The sequence below is a fragment of the Podarcis raffonei genome, chromosome 13 (assembly GCF_027172205.1).
Source record: "Podarcis raffonei isolate rPodRaf1 chromosome 13, rPodRaf1.pri, whole genome shotgun sequence".
Lineage (NCBI taxonomy): Eukaryota > Metazoa > Chordata > Lepidosauria > Squamata > Lacertidae > Podarcis > Podarcis raffonei.
The window spans coordinates 22,916,880-22,938,809 of NC_070614.1; the positions used below are offsets into that span (position 1 = coordinate 22,916,880).

The 21,930-nt window shown below is 44.4% G+C and overlaps 2 protein-coding genes across 2 annotated transcripts; one reads left to right on the forward strand and one right to left on the reverse strand.

Moving 5' to 3' along the window:
• Window positions 1-1,797: 1,797 nt before the first annotated feature.
• On the reverse strand, window positions 1,798-10,948 carry LRRC46 (leucine rich repeat containing 46). The gene is made up of 8 exons (XM_053363240.1): window positions 10,205-10,948; window positions 7,712-7,790; window positions 7,498-7,606; window positions 7,192-7,238; window positions 6,059-6,168; window positions 5,314-5,383; window positions 3,485-3,645; window positions 1,798-2,257 (listed from the first exon to the last, which is right to left on the reverse strand). The coding sequence occupies exons 1-8, from the start codon at window positions 10,215-10,217 to the stop codon at window positions 1,875-1,877; spliced, it is 972 nt and encodes a 323-aa protein (XP_053219215.1). The 5' UTR covers window positions 10,218-10,948; the 3' UTR covers window positions 1,798-1,874.
• A 124-nt stretch (window positions 10,949-11,072) lies between these two features.
• On the forward strand, window positions 11,073-19,819 carry MRPL10 (mitochondrial ribosomal protein L10). Its single transcript, XM_053363241.1, has 5 exons — window positions 11,073-11,253; window positions 13,575-13,744; window positions 15,727-15,891; window positions 16,661-16,805; window positions 19,177-19,819. Exons 1-5 carry the CDS (start codon window positions 11,211-11,213, stop codon window positions 19,422-19,424), a joined length of 771 nt encoding a protein of 256 aa, XP_053219216.1. The 5' UTR covers window positions 11,073-11,210; the 3' UTR covers window positions 19,425-19,819.
• Window positions 19,820-21,930: the final 2,111 nt, after the last annotated feature.

Consider the following 21,930-nt stretch of genomic DNA (forward strand, 5'->3'; position numbering starts at 1 on the left):
AGATAGATGGGGCTCCATTTTAGTTTTGTCACTGCGTTTTTGGTTTGGATGGACCGAGAAAAATAATCTGGGAGAATGTCTGTTTTTTTCCTTCTAAAAACAGAGAAACGGTCCTCTGAATTTTAACATCTGTCTGAGATATCCCAAACATTTTTTTTCCTAAAACGACAGAGATTCCAGCAAATGCTACCAGTGTATTATTGTAGACACAGCACTACAGAATAACTTGTGAGATGTATATTCCTCTCTTCTGTTATGGATGCTGCAATCCTGATTTTTTTCCCCCAAGCTCTGTATCCTCAACCTTACCACTGTTCTCAGTTGCTGAGATGATTTGGGATGGAGCTGCCTTCTAAACAAATATCCCGTCCCAAACCTTTCAGAGGTTTGATGGTGCAAATCTGTGATTAATCTGAACTTGCATATAGCACAAATACACAGGGGAGATGACGCAAATTGCCTTTAAAAGGCATAGGCAAGGTTTCAGATCTACATCATTACAGTGGTGCCCCACAAGACGAATGCCTCGCTAAATGAAAAACCCGCAAGACAAAAGGGTTTTCCGATTTTTAGCGGCTTCGCAAGACGAATTTCCCTATGGGCTTGCTTCGCAAGACGAAAGCCCATAGGGAAATCTCCGGGGACAGCGGGGAAGCGCAGCGCGCCTTCTCCTCTGTTCCCGGACCTGTCCTGAAGGCTTGCGGTGGGAGGTCCAGGAACAGAGGAGAAGGAGCGCAGCGCTTCTCCTCTGTTCCCGGGGCTTGCGGTGGGAGGAGGGTTTTTCCTCCCCACCACCAACATTCAGAACAGCTACCCTTATCCGCAGCTTGGAGAGCCCTGCGGGGAAGTCCTGCAGGGCTCCCCAAGCTGCGAATGTCTGCCCCGCGCAAGGGGCGCTCTGAAGCAGAGCGCCCCTCGCACGGGGCAGCAGGCTGCTATCCGCAGCTTGGAGAGCCCTGCGGGGAAGTCCTGCAGGGCTCCCCAAGCTGCAAACGTCTGCCCCGCGCGAGGGGCGCTCTGCTTAAGAGCGCCCCTCGCGCGGGGCAGCAGGCTGCTATCCGCAGCTTGGAGAGCCCTGCGGGGAACTCCTGCAGGGCTCCCCAAGCTGCAGATGTCTGCCCCTCGCGCCGGGCAGCAGGCTGCTATCCGCAGCCTAGGCAGCCCTGCGGGAACTCTTCTGAAGGCTGGGGGGGGAACAAGGGCTTTTCTTCCCACCGCCAGCCTTCAGAAGGCTGTTCTGAAGGCTGGCGGTGGGGAGAAAAGTCATTCTCCCCCCGCCAGCCTTCAGAAGAGGTCCGGGGACAGACTGTCCCCGGACCTGGTCTGAAGGCAGTCTCCATAGGAACGCATTAATTGATTTTCAATGCATTCCTATGGGAAACCGTGCTTCGCAAGACGAAAAACTCACAAGAAGAAAAAACTTGCGGAACGAATTAATTTCGTCTTGCGAGGCACCACTGCATTTTGTTTCCTTGCCAAGTTTTAGGCAGATCCAAACTCCTGACAAGGAATTCTGAGCGGCCTCATAACTCCATACTTCCCAGGAATAGTTTTCACAGGTAAGCCGGTTTTCGTCAAGCAGGTCAGAATTTCAACAGGCACAAAAAAGCCTTCCTGCATGTCCTTAGGAAGGAGCAAACCCCCTTGGCTTGAGTAACCCTGCAACTGGCTTCGCCGCTTGCACCCTTCACTTAGAGGAAGTACTGCCTAAGGTTTCACCAGAGGGCCTTTGTCAGTTTTCTGCCTCCTTGCCATGCCCTTCCACACTTAAAAGATGGATAACAACCCATCTGCTGATTAGATTCAAAGAAGTATTGTATTTGTTTGACAGAATAAAGCAGAAATTAAAAACGAAAAGCAAAAGGATGCACTAATCATTTCTTTACACCTTTGTTTGTGGTTTTCGTTACACCAGACCCCTCTCCCTTTGAAGTTTTCAGCTGTGTTGGACTTGAGCCGCCAGCCTTCCCCTTTGAGGCTCTTGGCCCCTTTTTGGGTGTTGGGTTTGCTGTTTTCGAAAGGTTGGAAGGAGGCTGGTGGTGATGGTCACTTTGGAGCACGCTCCCCTCTGGGGCTGCGGATATTACTTCTGGTACACCGAATGGCCAGGGCGGCCTTTCGCTTGTGTTGAACACCAGCTCTCTCAGATTCTGCATCTGCCTCAGCTCCTCCAAGCGGTCTTCGTATTCCCTCGCTTCCTCCTCCCTCCGCTGGGCAGAGTGGGCTCTTAACTCCTCACGGAGGTCGGCAAAGAAGTCTGCCAAATGAAGAGGATATAAGTAAAAAAGCAGGCTCGCTGTGTCTGGCACTAGATAAATGCCTCCCCGCCAATTCCTTTTCCTACTGTCCATTCTTAACAAATGTGCAACGAGAATCTATGACTTCCCAGGGGATTTTATTTTAAGGGCAACAGTGTGTGCACTCTTGGCCAAAATAATATGAATTATTTGCACTTACATGGAGTCTGCATCAACCGGAAGACACTTGTTCAAGAGGCGTGGGGAGCTCTGCGTCAGCAGCTGCTGCCTCTAGAATGGGCACAGAGTGTTCCTTTATGTGGGGATGACTAGTGGAACCCCACAAGTTTTTGACTAGTGTGCCTCATTGGAACGACTGCCCTTTTGGCCTCAGAACCAGCTCAGGCAGGAAGTTGGAGAGTTGCTCAAATTTCCTGTACTTAATTATCCTAGGGACATGAGGCAGCTGCTCTGCTGAAGTTATGGAGTGCTGGGTCTGGTCAGTCTATAAATGGGAAGACCCTCTGGGAATGCTACGTAGAGTTCCATAACAGAGAGAAATGACATACTGTGTATAAATGTAATGACTGTTAATAAACTTTGCTTTACAGTGGTACCTCAGGTTAAGTACTTAATTCGTTCTGGAGGTCCGTTCTTAACCTGAAACTGTTCTTAACCTGAAGCACCACTTTAGCTAATGGGGCCTCCTGCTGCCTCCACGCTGCCTGAGCACGATTTCTGTTCTCATCCTGAAGCAAAGTTCTTAACCTGAAGCACTATTTCTGGGTTAGTGGAGTCTGTAACCTGAAGCATCTGTAACCTGAGGTACCACTGTATAAACTTACACATAGCATCTTATTTATTAAATTTATATACAGACCGCCAAAAATCTCACAAGATGAAAACATTTTAGTTATTAACCAGATAAAAACATTTTGTTGAAACCAACAAAACAATAGCCCCTCCCCTTCCCTCCCACAAACACATTTAAAAGGCTGTAGAATATTAAACAGCCAAAGGCCTGGGAGAAGAGGAACATTTTCACCTGGCACCTAAAGTTTAATAATGAATGTGCCAGGCGAGCTTCCCTGGGGAGAAGGTTCCACGAATGGGGAGCCACTGCAGAAAAGGCCTGTTCTCATGTTGCCACCCTCCAGACCTCACATGGAAGAGGCACCACGCAAAGCAGGTCCTTGGTCCCTGATGATCCTAACACCTAAAACCTGGCCTGGAAACTTTGGGGATACCTTTTTCTACGCTCAGAGGTATAGCGAGATCTGACCAATCCTCGTCGCTGTCTTCTGAACTGTCCTCCTCCTCTTCTTCAGTTTGGACGGTGTCTTTCTGATTGGGAACACCCTGCGTATCCAGTTCTTTCAGATGGGGCAGAGCTGCCAACACGCGCTCCCTTGGGATGGCCAGAAGGAAGCAAGAGTTCTCAAGCTGGGCGTCAAACAAAACAACTCCCATCTTCAAAGCCCATGTCAGCCCCCTAGTGAGGTGGGAACAGTTGCTAAAGGAAATATGGAATCCAAATGGCCAAAGTATTGGGAAATTATAGAACATGAGGAGGGAAAAGTGAAATTGCAGAGTTATGAGAAGTTGAAATCTAAAGTAAGAGACTGGCTACATTACTACCAGATAAATGAAGTTTTTAAACATTACAGGAAAATTGGCTTCCAGGTGGAGAGGTCAAAATTAGAAACAGAGCTTTTGGAACCCAGTACTAAAAATTTGTCAAGAATGTATAACTTGCTGTTGAAATGGAATACACAGGATGAGACGGTTAAATCAGCTATGATTAAATGGGCACAAGATATTGGTCATGACATTATGTTTGCTGACTGGGAACAGTTATGGACTACCGGTATAAAGTTTACGGCATGTAATGCCTTAAGAGAGAACATTATGAAAATGATCTATAGGTGGTACATGACCCCAGTCAAGCTTGCAAAAATTTACCACACGCCCAATAATAAATGTTGGAAATGTAAGGAAACTGAAGGTACCTTTTACCACCTTTGGTGGACGTGCCCAAGGGTCAAGGTCTTCTGGGAAATGATTTATAATGAAATGAAAAAGGTGCTTAAATGCACATTCGTGAAGAAACCAGAGGCCTTTCTCCTGGGCATGGTGGGCCAATTGGTGTCAAGGAAAGATAGGACGTTTTTTATGTATGCCACAACAGCAGCAAGAGTACTTTTAGCAAAGTATTGGAAGACACAAGAACTACCCACACTGGAAGAATGGCAGACCAAGGTGATTGACTACATGGGACTGGTGGAGATGACTGGCAGAATCCGTGACCAAGGGAGAGAGACGGTGGAAGAAGATTGGAAGAAATTTAAAGTTTATCTTAAGAACTGTTGCAAAATTAATGAGTGTTAAAATGTCTTGGGTCATGCAAAATAGAATTGCAGGGACAAACAATTGGATATGAGAAAAAGGACTTAAAGGAAAAAAAGTGCTATAAGTTGAAATTAGGGGTTGCTGGAAAGATTTAAAACAGGGATGCAGAAAAGGGAGGTATGGGGAAGTCGATGAAAGAAGGTTTAAGAAAAAAATGTTAAGAAATTATACGTGTTTATATGTTTGTTTGTTTGTTTATGTATCGTCTTGTATTGTCTTTTAATATGTGTTAAAAAACCAATAAAAATTTTATAAAAAAAAAAACAGTTGCTAAAGGAGAGGCAAACATCCTAGAAGCACCCATTTCTTTGGCACTTGAATGAAGAATCGGACACAGAGGCCTCCCGCCCCCCCCCCAATAGCTGCTAGAAGCCGTGCTGTTGTTGCTTCGAAAGCCCTGCCACCACTTGGCACATCTCCCATCCATTCTGATCCTTCCCTTGACTTTTTCCTATGGTACTGTGCATGGAAACCTCCATTCCTGCAGGATGTCCAGGCAACAGGCAGGCAGGTCCCAGAGATGGGGCAGGTAGGCCAACACAGGGAATCGGATGGGGGCGTTGCACTCTTCATCCCTCACCTGTAGGTTCTACATGGGCATGATGCACATGCCTAAAGCTATTGGGTGGGAGATTATGCAGGAGCGTGGATCGATTTTTGGCTTTACCTGTAGCTGTTCTGCTTAGTGCATTCGTTTCCTGTCAGGTCAAGGATCACGAGGCTCCGGGGCAGCTCATCTGTACAGAAAGATAGGCAGAATCGGGGAAGCTGATGGGAATAAATGCAAACTGGATACAGGATTATTCAGGTTTAGCACATGAAGCAAAAAATGGGGGATGAGCTCCTTTTTTACATGGGGCAGCTGCCTTTCTGGTACAGTCAAACCTTGGTTCTCAAACGGCTTAGTCGATGAACAAATCGGCTCCCAACCGCCAAAAACCCAAAACTAAGCTAGGTTTTGAACATTTTTTGGAAGCCAAACATCAACGCGGCTTCCGCGTCAGTGCAGGAAGCACCTGAAGCCAATTGGAAGCCACGCCTTGGTTTCTGTACGGTCTGAGAGTCAAGTGGACTTCCGGAACGGATTAAATTTGAGAACCAAGGTACTACTGTACTAGCTTCTGAGGCTAAAATAAGGGTGGCAAACAGATTTGATCTGTCAACCCAGTGGCGGGGGGTACTGGATTTCATGAGGGATTTTGTTTTGTTTTGTTATTTATGCACAGAGTACTCCTAGCCCAATGTTTTATTAGTCAAATTGGCAGGATAAGCAGCCGGCTGGTTTGATTTAGTCTTAATACCCATCAGAGTAGACTGATGGGTGAGTTGTTTTCCACAATGGATCCCAGGAGACTTGATAGTCCACAAGAGAGTATTGCAGGTGGTGAAGCCGAGTGTAGGGAAAGCTGTACCTGTGTCCAGTGTTTCAATGCGGTTCTGTGAGAGATCCAGAAACTGCAGCTTCAGGAGACTATGGAGGTTCTCCACTTGGCTAATGCGGTTCCCGGCTAGTGTCAGAAAACTGCAGTTGCATGAAAACACAATGGGAGGAGGTGGTGAGATCCAGGAGACCAAAGATGACTCTGCCTTCTAGAGAAGGAGAACTGCACACTGAAGCCGTGATTTACTTCTCACTGGGCAGCAGGAAAGAGTTGTAATGCAACTCTCAAAGCCAGATGCAGTCAGCCTCTTTTCACGTCACTCTCGTTTATTCCCTGCATTGGTTTAAAACTAGAAATGCACTTCTAATTAAAACACCCTGTACCTTTGTTCCTGATGATGGAAGCATAAAAATAACCCCTCCACAACAAAAACCAGCACACTAGAGAGAAGGCCTTTAGCTTATATTCTCTACATGGTGGGAATAATACCTCTTACCTCTCTGGGCAGGTCCACGTCATACATTTAAAGAACATTTAATGCACATTTTGGAGAAGTCAAGTGCTTTAAATGTGCATTGAATGTTATTTAAATGGGAAGGGGAACTGTATTTCCCATGATTCTTTGGGGGAAGTCATGTGCTTTAAATGAGCTTTGGGTGTACTTTACATGTATGGTGTGGATCCTCTAACTCATCTTTGGTTGGCCACCTTGTCTCCTCCAACTCTGCTCCCGGTTGTCTTCTGCCATGATCCTCCCTATGCATCACAGCCTTCCCTGCTCTGTTCATCGAACTACTTCCTATTCCTCCTTCAGGACCCACTACTTGAACAAAATACTGACTCCCCAGTTGGCTTGATTTAGAAGCGGTTGAAATTCTCTAACTTCCACACAAAATGTCCTTTTGGAGGTAGGTAGGGAGGTTGGTAGGTAGATAGATACTGTAGATACAGACATACCTTGGAAGTCGAACGGAATCTGTTCCAGAAGTCTGTTCGACTTCCAAAATGTTTGACTTCCAAGGCGCAACTTCTGATTGGCTGCAGTAGCTTCCTGAAGCCAATCGGAAGCCACGGAAGCTGTGCCAGATGTTCAGCTTCTGAAAATCATTCAAAAACTGGAACAATCACTGTATAATGTTGGGGAAACAAGTAATATCACTTACGTCAAGTTTGGAAAGCAGCTCAAGTTCTCAATTTTCTCTATTTGGTTCTAAAATGAAATTAACATTAATCAGCTTCAGAGCCTCTGAATAATGGAGCCCACACACAAACACTGTTTTTCTGCCTGTGTTCCTGGTTCAATACTCCTTCAACACACAACCAAAGTTTTTCACAAAGTCCTTGAACTTGGGCCGATACCTTTCTCCTGGGATGCTTCTACACTAACTGACCAGGCTTTGACAGGGCCCCATCTTTTCAAGAGAATGTTGTTGTATCATGGCATTTAATGGTGTGGTGACATATTTTACCTGTTGCAGGTAGAGGCTGTGCACCTGCTCTAATCCTTGCAGATTTGCGATGCAGCTAATTCTCTCTCTGTCTAGCCGGAGGGTATGAAGAGAAGCCAAGGCTTGGGATCTAAAAGGAAGAGAAGTTTATCAGAAATCAGCACCACAGCTCCTCTCCTTCCAGCCCTGAATATTATTACCATCAGAATGAAAGCTTAATGCATAAGATACTCACATACTCTCTGGGGACTCTTTCTCCACTGTAATGTTCAAGTTCCTCTGAGCAATGAGGGATTTCGTCATACTCACTCCTCCTATGGGGAGATAACTTCTGTGAGTTATCTGAAAGCAAAACCACTGGAATTCCCTTTAGATCGCAAAGCCAGGTGATGTTTAGCTAACAATTCACTTGAAGTGCCATATTAGACGAAGGGTAGTAATAAAAAAATAAGCATGTCTTCTAAAGGCTCAAATCGCCTCCTATTCATTGACTTCATGATGCTCTAGGGTTGCCTTATTTTGAAGAGCAAAAAAGAGGACACATCGGCCGACTTCTACATTTAACTATGGCTCGCTATGACGACTCTACCCATGAAAAAGAGGACGTGTCCTGGAAAACAAGGACACATGGCAATGCTATGCAGGGATGACCAGAACATAATTTGTAGTTCAGTGTTGGGACTAGTCCTTTTTTAGTGGATCACCTGGCACCTGCTGGTTGCTGGGATTCTGCTAAGGAAGCTTACGTGGACTTTGATGTCATCCATCAAGGCTCTGACTACATTCATATGGTTTTAAGGAAGAGACTGAGTGCATATTTGTATATTTAGACACTTAACATTGATTAGTTATGCCTGCATATTCTCATTAAAAAAAGAACCAGAAAAACTGACATCAGCCCTCCGTTGGTTGGCAAGACTGAACAACCATCTTCCTTTCTCCTCTGAACAGAGGAACATTGCAAGACCTGTTCTCTGAGCAAATGCAGCAGTGGTTGGTGTAGGTTGACATGTCTCCACCATTTTGTAGTCCTGTCTCAGCCATTTTGTGCTATCTGATGCTCCCATGGCAGCCGTATTGTGACTGGCGCCCATGACACTTTCTTAAAATTCCACAGCTGCTGCCCATCATGAACCATGATTTGCAAGATCAGCAGCAACAGCAGCAGATACGTTCTATGCCTGAGATATTCTTAGTCTCTTGTTAATTATGCCATTTTAAATGTGCATTTTATATTTTACTTTCTTTAGTAATGTTTTCTTTTGAAATGTTATTATTAATTTTGTTTGTTAACTTTGCTGTGTTAAATGTGCATTTTGCACTTGATCTCCTTTGTAATGTTTTCTTTTGAAATCTTCAAAACAACATTTTGTTTCCCATTAATTGCATTGCTTCAAATGTATGCTTTATATTTGACTTTCTTCTGTACTGTGGATTGTTTTATTTGACATTTTAATGTAGGTTGTAAACCGCTTTGAGGGTTTTTTCCTTAAAAATATAAAGTGGGATAGAAATTAATAATAATAATAGCCCTATAATACAATGCACAGTCAATCAAAAGGATTCTAATTTTCAAGTTCAGCTAGTTTTGGGCATTAGCTCTTACATGCAAACTTGTTTAATATTTATAATGGAAAGCAAATAAGATCTAACAAATTATTAAGAGCAATTGGCACAGGAGAGTACCTGGAGTGCCCATAATGATGATAAAGGAAATTTTCCACCTGCTGAATTTCTCCTCCTCCCCAAAAGCCAATCCTACACAGATATAGTTGTGGGTGTCTATATAGAATTCATCATGCGAAAGGCTGGACTGGATGAATCCCAAGCCGGAATGAAGATTGCTGGAAGAAATATCAACAACCTCAGATATGCAGATGACACAACTTTGATGGTAGAAAGTAAGGAGGAATTAAAAAACCTCTTAATGAGGGTGAAAGAGGAGAGAGCAAAATATGGTCTGAAGCTCAACATTAAAAAAAACCAAGATCATGGCCACTGGTCCCATCACTTCCTGGCAAATAGAAGGGGAAGAAATGGAGGCAGTGAGAGATTTTACTTTCTTGGGCTCCATGATCACTGCAGATGGTGACAGCAGTCACGAAATTAAAATACGTCTGCTTCTTCAGAGAAAAGCGATGACAAACCCAGACAGCATCTTAAAAAGCAGAGACATCACCTTGCCGACAAAGGTCCGTATAGTTAAAGCCATGGTTTTCCCAGTAGTGATGAATGGAAGTGAGAGCTGGACAATAAAGAAGGCTAATCGCCGAAGAATTGGTGCTTTTGAATTATGGTGCTGGAGGAGACTCTTGAGAGTCCCATGGACTGCAAGAAGATCAAACCTATCCATTCTTAAGGAAATCAGCCCTGAGTGCTCACTGGAAGGACAGATCCTGAAGCTGAGGCTCCAGTACTTTGGCCACCTCATGAGAAGAGAAGACTCCCTGGAAAAGACCCTGATGTTGGGGAAGATTGAGGGCACAAGGCGAAGGGGACGACAGAGGACGAGATGGTTGGACAGTGTTCTCGAAACTGCCAACATGAGTTTGACCAAACTGCCGGAGGCAGTGGAAGACAGGAGGGCCTGGCGTGCTCTGGTCCATGGGGTCACGAAGAGTCGGACACGGCTAAATGACTAAACAACAACAAAATGTACCTGTACATATAACACACAGAGAACCAGCCCCACTTAGGGGTTAAGACACCTTCAGACACGATTACTCACCTCCTGACATCATTGATGGAAAGGGTCACCAGCCGGGATACCTTGACCACACCACTCCCAGCAATGCAACAGGCCTATCTATGCTGAGTGTGAGGCACCCTGGGAATTTGTGGTGCTGTGAGGCGAGGAGGAAGGGAACCTGAAGCAGCTACAGTTTGGAAATCTCCATAGCAACCGTTCGGAGCTACTGTCAAGGTCGTCCTGGCAACAAGCCCTGGGAGCGGGAAGGGGGAGAAACGGCCTTAGCAGCAGGAGCAGCAGCTTGGACGTTGCCTAGCAACGGGTGGGAAGTCGCGGGATCTCCTTAGCAACAGGCAAAGAGGATGTCGTGGGATTCCCCTTAGGAAGGCTTCCGTGGTCTTCCCTTGAAAGTGGCCGTGCGGCAACAGCGGGAGGGGAGAGAAGAGGGTGGTTTGTGGGGGTGGCGCAGTGCCCTTTCGGGCAAGAGCTTGCAGCAGGCTTCTGCCTAGCCAGGAGAGTGCATGCATTGGGGTATGTTTCTCCTGAGGGAGGTTAGGCGGCTTGCGGGGCATCCTTTGCAAAGCCTCAAAGGCTTGAGAAGGGGGTCTTCCGAGTTGCACCTTGAGGAGAGGGGGAGCCCCAGTCCGAAGGAGGACTTAAGCACACCTGGAGTGGGGGGGTCTTGAGGAAGGGTCTCGGCTGTAGCGAGAGACGGGGCGGGGGTCTCGGTGAGATATTTTTTTTTAGAAGCAACAGCTTGGCGCGTTTGTGGGGGGGGTGGATGGAGGAGGTCGTGAAGTCTTTCCTTAGCAACAACACGGGAGGGCTGCTGGGAAACAAAAACCTCCCCCTTTTCCTTCTGTGAAAGAATTGTGAAGCAGACGGAGAGCGCGCGTAATAGCCAGGAGGTTTCTTTTTATTTGTCAGGCTTCGTAAGGGGGAAAATGGGTTCCTTCTCCTTTAAACCTCCCCACCGCCCACCCAAGGAGGAGCTATGCTTCCCATCCCATAATGCTCGGCTTCTGTTCGCCGCACACCCCTCAAGATGGCTGCTGTTACTCGCTGGTGCAAAAGGTTTTGCAAAACCGGTAAGGGCAAGATCGATGTTGGGGAAGTTTTGTTCTCCTGCAGATACTGGTTACTAATAACTGCCCCTTTCACGCGTTGCATTTTCTCCCCTTCCACCAGCCTCGTGGGGATCCAGTGCCCTACATCTCGCCCTGTTGAAATCCAGAATCTTAATAATTTTCTTCCCACCCCACCTTCCGAGATCCAGCATGTGGCATTTCTGGGATGGTCTTTTTTTTTCTTAATTGGACAGACTCTGTGCCGTGTCCAGCCATTCATTTCAAGGCTAATAAGGTGTTGCAGAGTTAAAGGCAGCTGCATCCATTCTTTAAACCCGTGTCGCGCTCGAAGGACTCTTGTGGGGAGAGCTAGGCTCAAAGTTCCCAGAAATTCGGGTTTTGACTCCAACCTAGGCTGGCCTTTCCACAAATGTGTGATCGAAATTGTTGTGGCAAGGGAAATTACCCAGTCTGGCACTGAAAGGGAAGTGAAGTTGGTGGGCCTGCAGATTGCGCTATCATAGAATTATAGAACTGGAAAGGACCACCAGCGTCATCTAGTCCAACCCCCTGTAATGCAGGAATCTTTGGCAGAAAATACATTTTGCTAGGTCTCTTAAAATGCATAATCTATCATTTGTCATTCTTGTGAAATGTATTATTGGCCATTGCAATGTTTGTTGACTATGGTAACAATCTGGAGAAAATCTGCCTGTGTTGGGTTTCCTACTGAGGCACCCAAAATGCAAACCGTCTACAAAAAATATGAATGGGAGGCAGTCCTAAGTTCTTTGTGCCTCTGATGCCATAACAGCAAAAATAATGTTCCTTAGCACTTTGTTCCTTGCTATTAATTATACAGTCAGAATTTACATATACCGTATTTTTCCGAGCTTTTTTGACCAAAAAATGAGGTTTAAAATTTAGGGTCGTCTTATACATGGGTAGTGCTGGGGTGGGGACGACGGGCCAATCACTACTTAAAATCTCGGGCTCATGCTTCATTCTGGCGGGTGAGCGATTTTCGGCATTGGCCACTTGATTGTTGGGGGGAATGCTGAAAATCGCTCACCCGCCGGAACGCAGCACACAACTGCTTGCGTCTCAGAAACCACCTATCAGCTGCCTGATCGCCTCCAGCGGCCACCAATCACACTCCTGCTTGCTGCGACAAGGGCAGCTGTCTGTTGGCTGCTGCAGCGGCAATCGGGAGGGCTAATGGCGGCTATTCGGCCAGCTGATAGGTGGTTTCTGAAACGCAAGCAGTTGTGTGCTGTGTTCTGGCAGGTGAGCGATTTTTGGCATTCCTCCCCAAATAACCCCCCAAAAGGCTCAGTCCTCCACTATTTTCTAATATAAGGTAAAGGGACCCCTGACCATTAGGTCCAGTCGTGACCGACTCTGGGGTTGCGGCGCTCATCTCGCTTTATTGGCTGAGGGAGCCGCCATACAGCTTCCGGGTCATGTGGCCAGCATGACTAAACTGCTTCTGGCGAACCAGAGCAGCACACGGAAACGCCGTTTACCTTCCCGCCGGAGCGGTACCTATTTATCTACTTGCACTTTGATGTGCTTTTGAACTGCTAGGTTGGCAGGAGCAGGGACCGAGCAACGGGAGCTCACCCCGTCGCGGGGATTCAAACCGCCGACCTTCTGATCAGCAAGTCCTAGGCTCTGTGGTTTAACCCACAGTGCCACCCACATCCCTCATTTTCTAATATAGGAGTCATCTTATACATGGGGGTGTCTTATAGACGGAAAAGTATGGTACTTTCCTAGTACCATTAGGAATAGGCTGTACTGTTGTCCCTCCAGGCCATTAACATTTGGTAACCCCCCCCCACTCAAACTGTGTTAAGAATTCCTATGTGCATACATATTCAAAATTGCGCTTTCGAAACTGTTTCAGCTCATCTCTGACGCTGAGTTACCAGAGCTGCATGCAATACTTTAGGCACACTATAAATATGTAGAGCAGCATTCGGATGCTTCTTTGTGCCTTTAATTTTTCCGTCTTCTGCTGTAATCTGTAATTTAGCTGGCTTGCATGAGTCACAAAGCTTTCTACTCTGTAAGTGTCCGTTAATGTTGCTGCCTGTTTCGGGAGCACTAGTTTGGAATGTGTGGATTAGTATGTGGAGTGGCAACACCTGAGGAAGTGAGAGTGGGTGGCTATTTCATCCTTTGGAACACTAGGATTCTATGCTTCCCCTTAGCTCAGTTTTTTATGGTTGGAAAGGATGGGATTACACAGTATGAGAGCCCACAGAATGTCCTACATTTGAGGGTTGTGTCTTGGGGGACCTAGCCATTCTGATTGTTCTGCTTTTCCATTGCTCCAGACTGGCTGCCCACCCTTCAGCTTATTCGCCATGGCTCCAAAGCCGTCACTCGCCATTGGAGACCTATGCATTTTGTGCGTCAGAAGCTGATGGAGGTGACAAAATACATCCCACCAAAGCCTTTGATCCCAGAGAGGTGCATCAAACCCCAAGTGAAACAAGTTGAAGAGGTAACAACACAACACACCCTTCTGCGCTGATTGTTACTGTCTAAACTCTATGGTGCAGAGCCCTCAAAATCATAGAGTAGGCTCTCTGCCCTTCTTTATCCATGTTTTTGCCAATTGCAGCAGGGCTGTTATGAACTCTGAATGCAAATGATATCTGATGTTCTGTTCTTTTCCTGAACCTTGACTATTCCTTTCAGTGCCTGCTGAAGACATTATTATATAGACAAGCCTATCCCACCTACTCTGACGTTTAGAAAGTTTCAGGCAATTTTATTTGTTTTAGTCTACTTTGCCGTGGTTTTAATGTTCTGTATGTTTTAAGTTACGGTTGTAAACTTTTGGTGATAATTTTATTGCTTTATCTGTAAACTGCTTTGAGGTTTTTCTACAATATAGATGTGTGTGTGTGTGTACGCGTACACACATATATATATATATTCAGTGGTACCTCAGAAGTCCATTTGACTTCCAAAACGTTCAGAAACCAAGGTGCGGCTTCTGATTGGCTGCAGAAAGCTCCTGCAGCCAATTAGAAGCTGCGGAATTCATGTCGAACATTTGGGTTCCAAAGAACGTTCGCAAACTGAATGCTCACTTCCAGGTTTGTGGCGTTTGGGAGCCAAAACATTCGACTCGCAAGGCGTTTGGGATCCAAGGTACGAGTGTGTGTGTGTGTGTGTGTGTGTGTGTGTGTGTACACACACACACACACACACACACACACACACACACACACCTACCTTTTGAGGCAGAATCATTGGCAAGCCTTGTCACTTTGGCTCTTAACTGTTTGCCCCAAGTGACGGATTGGAGGTACACAAAACAGGTCACTGAATTTTTGTTCTGGAAAATGAAATCCTTGAAAAAGGACTCATTTGCAGAGGATCCTCTTAAGGGCTTGAATTGAAGGAGCTATTTAGAGTAATGCAAAGGTGTCTTATTACCTAATGGAATTCACTCTCCTATGACAAACAACTTCTGAAACTTTCCTCATTGCTATGTGATACAGGGAAGGCTGCTCATCACTCTAAAGTTGGTTTCTGTAACTCACAAATATATATTTTATAAGAGTTTGCAGTACAGAAGTAAATAAATAATAATGAGTGATGATCACTATAGCAGGTTTTGCACATGTAGCCTGTTTAGCCTGGATATAGCCCAGTTGGTTAAGAGTGTGGCGCTGATAACGCCAAGGTTGCAGGTTTGATCCCCATCTGGGGCAGCTGCATATGCCTGCATTGCAGGGGGTTGGACTAGATGATCCTCAGGGTCCCTTCCAATTCTGTGATTCTTTGAAATCACAGGGATAAAGCTTCATAGGACGAAAACTTTCTAACGGAGTTCAGGCTTGAATGAAAACATTTCATTTGGTTTTAATGCTTCATTAGGTATGCACAGAGCATGGAAATGCCCTGTTCCCTTGGCAGGGTAGGTAGATCTAAATCAGTTGCTTAAATCATCGGGAACACAATGTCAATTTAAACCACTGATTTAAATCAAGTTTAATCTAATTCATTTGTTTTCTGAGCAGGCATGCATACTGCTTGCCATTGCTGTTCAATTTGCAACTGAACAGAATCTTTATGTTACCTACATAGATAACTCAAAACCTCTGCACTCTGCCTGCCTTTTGCAGCACAGAATTTACATCTGTGTAGCTTTCGACAGCTTTGTGGGTTTTCAGTGTGGTGTAGTGGTTAAGAGTGGTGGACTCGTAATCTGGTGAACTGGGTTCAATTCCCCGCTCCTCCACATGCAGCTGCTGGGTGACCTTGGGCCAGTCATACTTCTCTGAAGTCTCTCAGCCTCACTCACCTCACAGAGTGTTTGTTGTGGGGGAGGAAGGGAAAGGAGATTGTTAGCCACTTTGAGACTCCTTCGGGTAGTGATAAAGTGGGATATCAAATCCAAACTCTTCTTCTTCTTCTTCTTCACTCTTTTCAAATCTAATGGCAGCAAACAAAATTTCTCGCCTTCCCCAGGAAAATGGCTACGTGAAGCTGTTGCGTCAAGATGTCGAACAAGCATTCCACGAGAGTAAAATGATTGCTATCTGCCAGTACAACCAGGTTCCTGCAAATGACATGGTACTCATGGGGTATCGACTGCGGAAGTACAACATCCATGTCAAATACTTCCCCAATGAGGTACAGTTACATGCAAACAGTTCTTTTAGGAATAGAGAGGGCAACGTGCCTTAGAGCATGTTGCCTCATTTTTCCCCAAGCAATTTTCCGTATCCTGTGAAAGCAAAACTTAATCAGAGCTAAGCTTTGACATGCAAATCTGCTGTATTGGATATATAAAATGCTGCATGAGGTGCCTGTATTCATTGATATCTTGATGGACTTTGTATCTGGGCAGCAGATAAACAGAAACTGCTGTTGCTTAGGCACTTCATTAGAAAGCACCAATTTCCAGGAAGTTTGGCATGCAAAATTTTGAGACCCTTTTGGAGACGTCTGCTCAGAAACAACAACATCCAAGGAATTTTGAGTGAAGTGGAAATTTTGATTTGGCTGGCAAAATTCCCTAGAGGGCCTTCTCGTCCCTTGCCCAGTGTATAGCAGCAAAATATCAAATGGCAATTAGAGTTTGACCAGTCCACTGGCTCAGTCCAGTCCTACAGTATCCTAGCCCAACTACTTCTCCCAGTCCCCTGTAGTTTCTGCCCCATATCCCCTTAACTAGATTCAGCCTTTCCTTCAAATGAAGCTTGCCTTATAGCTACTGGTGCCAGACCGCAACCCGGAGACCCTTCATGGTCCTTTAAAAGTTCCAACGCAATAAGAGAGGTTGTAGTTACAGCATCACTTCACTCTTATTTCTTGACTTGTAAATCAAAACTGGAGTCCTGCCCTGGTTCAGCAGGTATTTTCCCCATGTTTAATTGGTTCTTTACTTCTACCTTTCCAGGTCATGATACCCTTTCTTTCGGAATCCAAATATAAGAATCTCCTCCCTCTCTTTGTGGGGCGCAACCTCCTACTGATGAGTCCGGAAACGAGGGCACAGGAAATGCTGCGAGTCCTGAGGGGTGTGCCACAGATCAATCTCTTAGGTAAATGTTGAAAGATGGATGGCTAAATTCTGTGTTATCAAATGGATTCAGAAATGAGGACCAGGTCATGAGTTGAGGTATGCTGGAATGCAGATTTCCATCTGGATATTGAGGCAGTAACTTGATTCACAACTCTTGTTGATTTAGCAAGCATGGAAGCATCCCGATGGAATTTTATTATCAATTAAAACAGACTTCACAGGCTGGTAAATAGAGAGGCAAATGCTGCCTAATGCTCATCACTGTAATATAGCTTCCTAAAAGATTACATCACATGCTGACTGTTGTAATATTATTAAATAGTTTTAAGAATCAGAGTGAATACAAAAAGCAGGTGTGGTGCAGTCCGTATTCAAAAGGCTTATCTTTGGCGATCGCTCGTAGCCGAGTAAGATTGTCTTCCATGAACACAGTGAGTGTGTAAGTGACTGTGGAGGCCAATTCTGGATCCACACATCCTTCCACAGTGGGGACATAGGTTTCCGGGCGGGACTTGACCATGGTGAGGATTTGCCAAGTGTGCCTTCCTCTTAGCACATTTCTCCCTTTTGTCCTGAGTTCAAGCACCTTCAAAGTCCATGACACCTTTGGTAAAGGCTGTTCTCCAATTGGAGTGCTTGCAGGCCAGTGTTTCCCAATTGTTGGTGTTTATACTACATTTTTTTTTAGATTTGCTTTGAGAGAGTCTTTAAACCTCTTCTGTTGACTGCCAGCATTACGCTTTCCATTTTTAAGTTCAGAATAGAATACATCATCTGTATTCAGCTAATAAGATAGGAGTTGGGGAAAGAAATCAAGTGGGGGGTGCCATCAACAACAAGCGTGGATGGCAGAGGGGTGAGTCAGGCAGCAATGAAGGAAAGGCTCTTGATAACAGAGAGGAAACCGGTGAACATAGAGCTACAGGGAGAGGCCATAGAATGGTAAGGGAACCTGGCCCTGCAAATTGCCTCAATGTGAGACCACTTGGGAAACATGCAAAGTTCTTTGGAAAGAAGAGGTGGGTAAAAACTGAGACTCAGGTGCATGAAGTTGAATGCCCTGTGCTAACCCAGCTGTGTCTGCCTGGGTACCGAGACTCAGCACACCATTATTCCAGGTTAGTCCATTAATTTCAGTGCACCTCCTTTGAGTGGGACGTCTTTGGATACAACCCTATGTCTCCTTTTAAAAATGATTGTCCTTTAAAAAACAACTATTCAATTTACAACCAGTACTTTAAAGTTTTAATTTGGCAACCCTCTTCCAAATCACTTTTTTTTTGTTTTTTTGTTTATACTTTTCAAATTTATACATTTCATTAGATTTACAATCAATTGAACATTTCAAAATTTGAGTTCCTTCTCCCCACCTTTCTGTGGTTTCTTAAATTTGTTTTTTAATACCTTCTGTATATCCAAGTTCATTTAACTTGCTCATTTAATTATCTATTGTAAATATATATACTTATAAAACTGCAGGTTATTACAGTAATCCTGCTATTGTTTTTATCTGTTTACAATTTATCTGTAAATATTCAATAAACCATTTCCGTTCTTTTATAAAAAGTTTGTTATCTTGATTTCTTATTCTTCCGGTAAGTTTTGCCATTTCTGCATATCCCATAAGTTTTTGTATCCATCCTTCCTTTACTGGGACTTCTGCTTCTTTCCACATTTGGACAAGTAACATTTTTGCTGGTATAGAAGTATACATAAATAAATTTCTATACAATTTAGGTAGTTCTGTCCCCGTAATTCCCAAAAGAAAAGCTTCTGGGGTTTTTTAAATAAAAGTTAATTTGAACATCCTTTTCGATTCATTATATATCATTTCCCAGTAAGCTTTAACCTTACTACAAGACCACCACATATGATAAAAAGAACCTCTTTCTCTTTACATTTCCAACATTTGTTTGATTTAGATTTATACATTTTTGCCAGTTTACTTGGTGTTAGATACAAACGATATATCATTTTCGTATACTGTACTTTCCATCGTCTGTCCCCTCACTGGCAGAAGCTGACAGTCACCCGCCCTGTTGCCGCAGCGTCAGCCAATCAACACCATCCATTGACAAAGCAACCAATAACACGCACAATAGCCGCTGATGGCAGTGGCAGCAACCAATCGAACATCCACCCTATGGTACTATCCATGTATAAGACGACCCCCTTTTTCTATCATGATTTTCACAGAAAAATACCTAGTCTTATACACGGAAAAGTACGGTAATTTTCCCTTAAACTATAACATGCTGTAAATTTTATATCCATGTTCCACAATCGTTCCCAAGCTTCCATATCTATATTATGACTGATATCTGTCATCACTTTTTTACTTTTAGTACTTCTGGATGTTACTGATGGTGCCTATTTTCTCATCCTTCCAGGAGCTTGTGTTGACAACACCATCCTAAGCAAACAAGGTTTCACAAACTATGCCAAACTGCCGTCCATGGTGACTGCCCAAGGGGAGGTCGTGGGTGCCCTCTCTCTCATGACATCCCAGACTAGCACACTTCTACAACGCGGCCCTGTTCACTTGACTTCCTTGCTGGACCAGTATGTCAAACAGCAGAACTGTGAATCAGTTGAAGCAAAGGAGACAGGGACTCTGGACAAGTCAGAAGCCCTTTGATGAACTTTCTTCCCATTTCTGCTCATCGCTTCAGGCACAACTTGTATTCTGTTTGTTGGCATGTTTGTATCCTGGGTGGGGCAAAGTTGGATGGCTGAATTCTGTATATCAAGTGGCTTTGGGATTGAGGATCAGATCATGAACGAGGTATATGCTGGAATGCAGATTTCCATCTGGATATTGAGGCAGTACTTGATTCACAACTCTCGTTGATTTAGCAAGCATGAAAGCATCCCGATGGAAGTTCATTATCAATTAAAACAGACTTCGCAGGCTGATAAATAGAGAGGCAAAATGTTAAATGCAGCCTAATGTTCATCTCTCTGGTACAGCTCCCTAAAAAAAAATATGTCACATGCTCACTGTTGTAATATTATTAAATATTTTTAAGCATCCTGCTGTGTGTGTCTTACTGTGTTGGGATGAAGGTAAGCAGTGCACTGAATATAATCTGTGAAACCAAATAGGAGTTCTGTGAACTCAATGCATGCACATTTTATTAATAGGGTGTAACTCTAGTAAGTTGCTTTTGAGGCACTCCAAAGTGGATTAAAATGTTCACTTGCTCTTCCAGCAAGAATACCCCTTAATGTTTAATAGAAATGTTTGCTTACATGATGTACTTGTTCTGTTGTTTTGGGAGGGGGAATGGGTGATAATGAAATGTTATTTATGTAATGTATTGTGTAATACTGGCCTTTCCGGGATAGAATCCAGGGCAGTTTACAAAAACTGAAACAGCAAGAACAAGATAAAAAAAATGAAATATGACTAAATAGATAGCAGACACATGATATAACAATATTTTAAAGTGCTAGAAGGGGAAAAATGGATTTTTTGCCAGGCTGGCACCAGTATCCAGCAAGCCTCCCACAACTGGATCCTGTCTCTAGAACAGTGATGGCTAACCTGTGCCCTGCAGGCAGTATTTCACCTCCAGTGGGTGTTTTGTGGACTCTCACGAGCCCCACAAAATTTGCCTTAAAAAAACCCCACAAAAAACCTTTTTAAAAAATACTGACTGCTCCCATAGGATATGATACAGTGGTACCTCAGGTTACATACGCTTCAGGTTACAGACTCTGCTATCCCGGAAATAGTACCTCAGGTTAAGAATTTTGCTTCAGGATGAGAACAGAAATCGTTCTCCGGTGTTGCAGCGGCAGCAGGAGGCCCCATTAGCTAAAGTGGTGCTTCAGGTTAAGAACAGTTTCAGGTTAAGAAAGGGATTAAGTACTTAACCTCAGGTACCACTGTACAATGATACGATACTGCGATGCCAAAAGGTTTTTGTAGCCTCCAAACGTATTCCCTTAAAAAAAAAAAAGATTTTTTGCTTATTTCTCCCACTGTGATGCCAAACGTTTTTGGTGCCCTCCCCAGTGCCATTTTTAAAATATATATATATATGTTAACTAACACCTGCTTTGGCACTTAGGCCATGCCCATTTGGTCACGTGGCTCCCAGATGGTTGGTCATGGGTCATTGTGGCCCACCAATACTTCGGATTGGGCTCTTTGACTGCCAGACTGCTATATTATTATTATTATTATTATTATTATTATTATTATTATTAATAATAATTTTCTACCCCACCCATCTGGCTGGGTTTCCCCAGCCACTCTGGGCAGCTTCCAACAAAAGATTAAAAATACATTAAAACATCAGTCATTAAAAACTTCCCTAAATAGGGCTGCCTTCAGATGAAATAAACAATTTCTTTGACACGTGATGGGAGGGCGTTCCAGAGGCCGGGCGCCACTACCGACAAGTCCCTCTGGTTCCCTGTAACTTCACTTCTCGCAGTGAGGGAACTGCCAGAAGGCCCTTGGTGCTGGACCTTAGTGTCCAGGTTGAATGATGGGGGTGGAGATGCTCCTTCAGGTATACTACTCAACTTACGATTTCATAGAATCATAGAATTGTATAAATTTAACAAAAGCATTGCCTACACACTTTCAAGCCTATTGTCATAGCAGTAAAGGGTAGGAACTTGCTTTTAAAAAAATAACGCGCTGAGTGAAAACAGAATTGGAGGCTGTTGAATGGGATGTGGACCTTTTGCCATGACTTTGACGTTTCTGGCCTTTGTGCATCTTTGCTGTTGTTTCCATTTGAGCCTTTTGTGCCCTACCAGGAATGTACGGTTAAACAAGTCCAACCCTCTTTTTTCCTATTGCATTCCTCCAACTTACCACTGAATGACCTGACAAAACACGCAGCCGTTTCTAGAATCTCTGTGGTCCCAGCATGAGTCATAAATGCATTCTGTGTGATAACAACCAGCTGTTCCTGAAAAGACAAAAATTGCTTTCCCCGCTGGTGGTCTGCCAAGTGACCAGTGAAAAGGCAATAGGCATGACAGAGCAAGTAGCAGTTCATTGCCCTAGGAACTCTTAATTTGTGAGGAAGGGTATGAGACTTCTGTAGTTGCCAGGCTCCTTTAATGGGGAGCCTTGACAGCTAAAGCAGGTTTGAAACAGGTTAAGATTTGTGGCATAATTA

What these genes read in the sequence shown, in the direction of transcription:
- MRPL10 (XM_053363241.1), top strand. Translation starts at nt 11,211, where the DNA reads ATGGCTGCTGTTACTCGCTGGTGCAAAAGGTTTTGCAAAACCG. An exon ending in TCAAATACTTCCCCAATGAG is followed by an intron (nt 15,892 to 16,660) that starts GTACAGTTACAT and finishes CTACCTTTCCAG; the next exon opens with GTCATGATACCCTTTCTTTC. An exon ending in GCCACAGATCAATCTCTTAG is followed by an intron (nt 16,806 to 19,176) that starts GTAAATGTTGAA and finishes TCATCCTTCCAG; the next exon opens with GAGCTTGTGTTGACAACACC.
- LRRC46 (XM_053363240.1), bottom strand. An exon ending in CATTGAAACACTGGACACAG is followed by an intron (nt 5,384 to 6,058) that starts GTACAGCTTTCC and finishes CTTTCTGTACAG; the next exon opens with ATGAGCTGCCCCGGAGCCTC. An exon ending in ACTAAGCAGAACAGCTACAG is followed by an intron (nt 3,646 to 5,313) that starts GTAAAGCCAAAA and finishes GGCCATCCCAAG; the next exon opens with GGAGCGCGTGTTGGCAGCTC.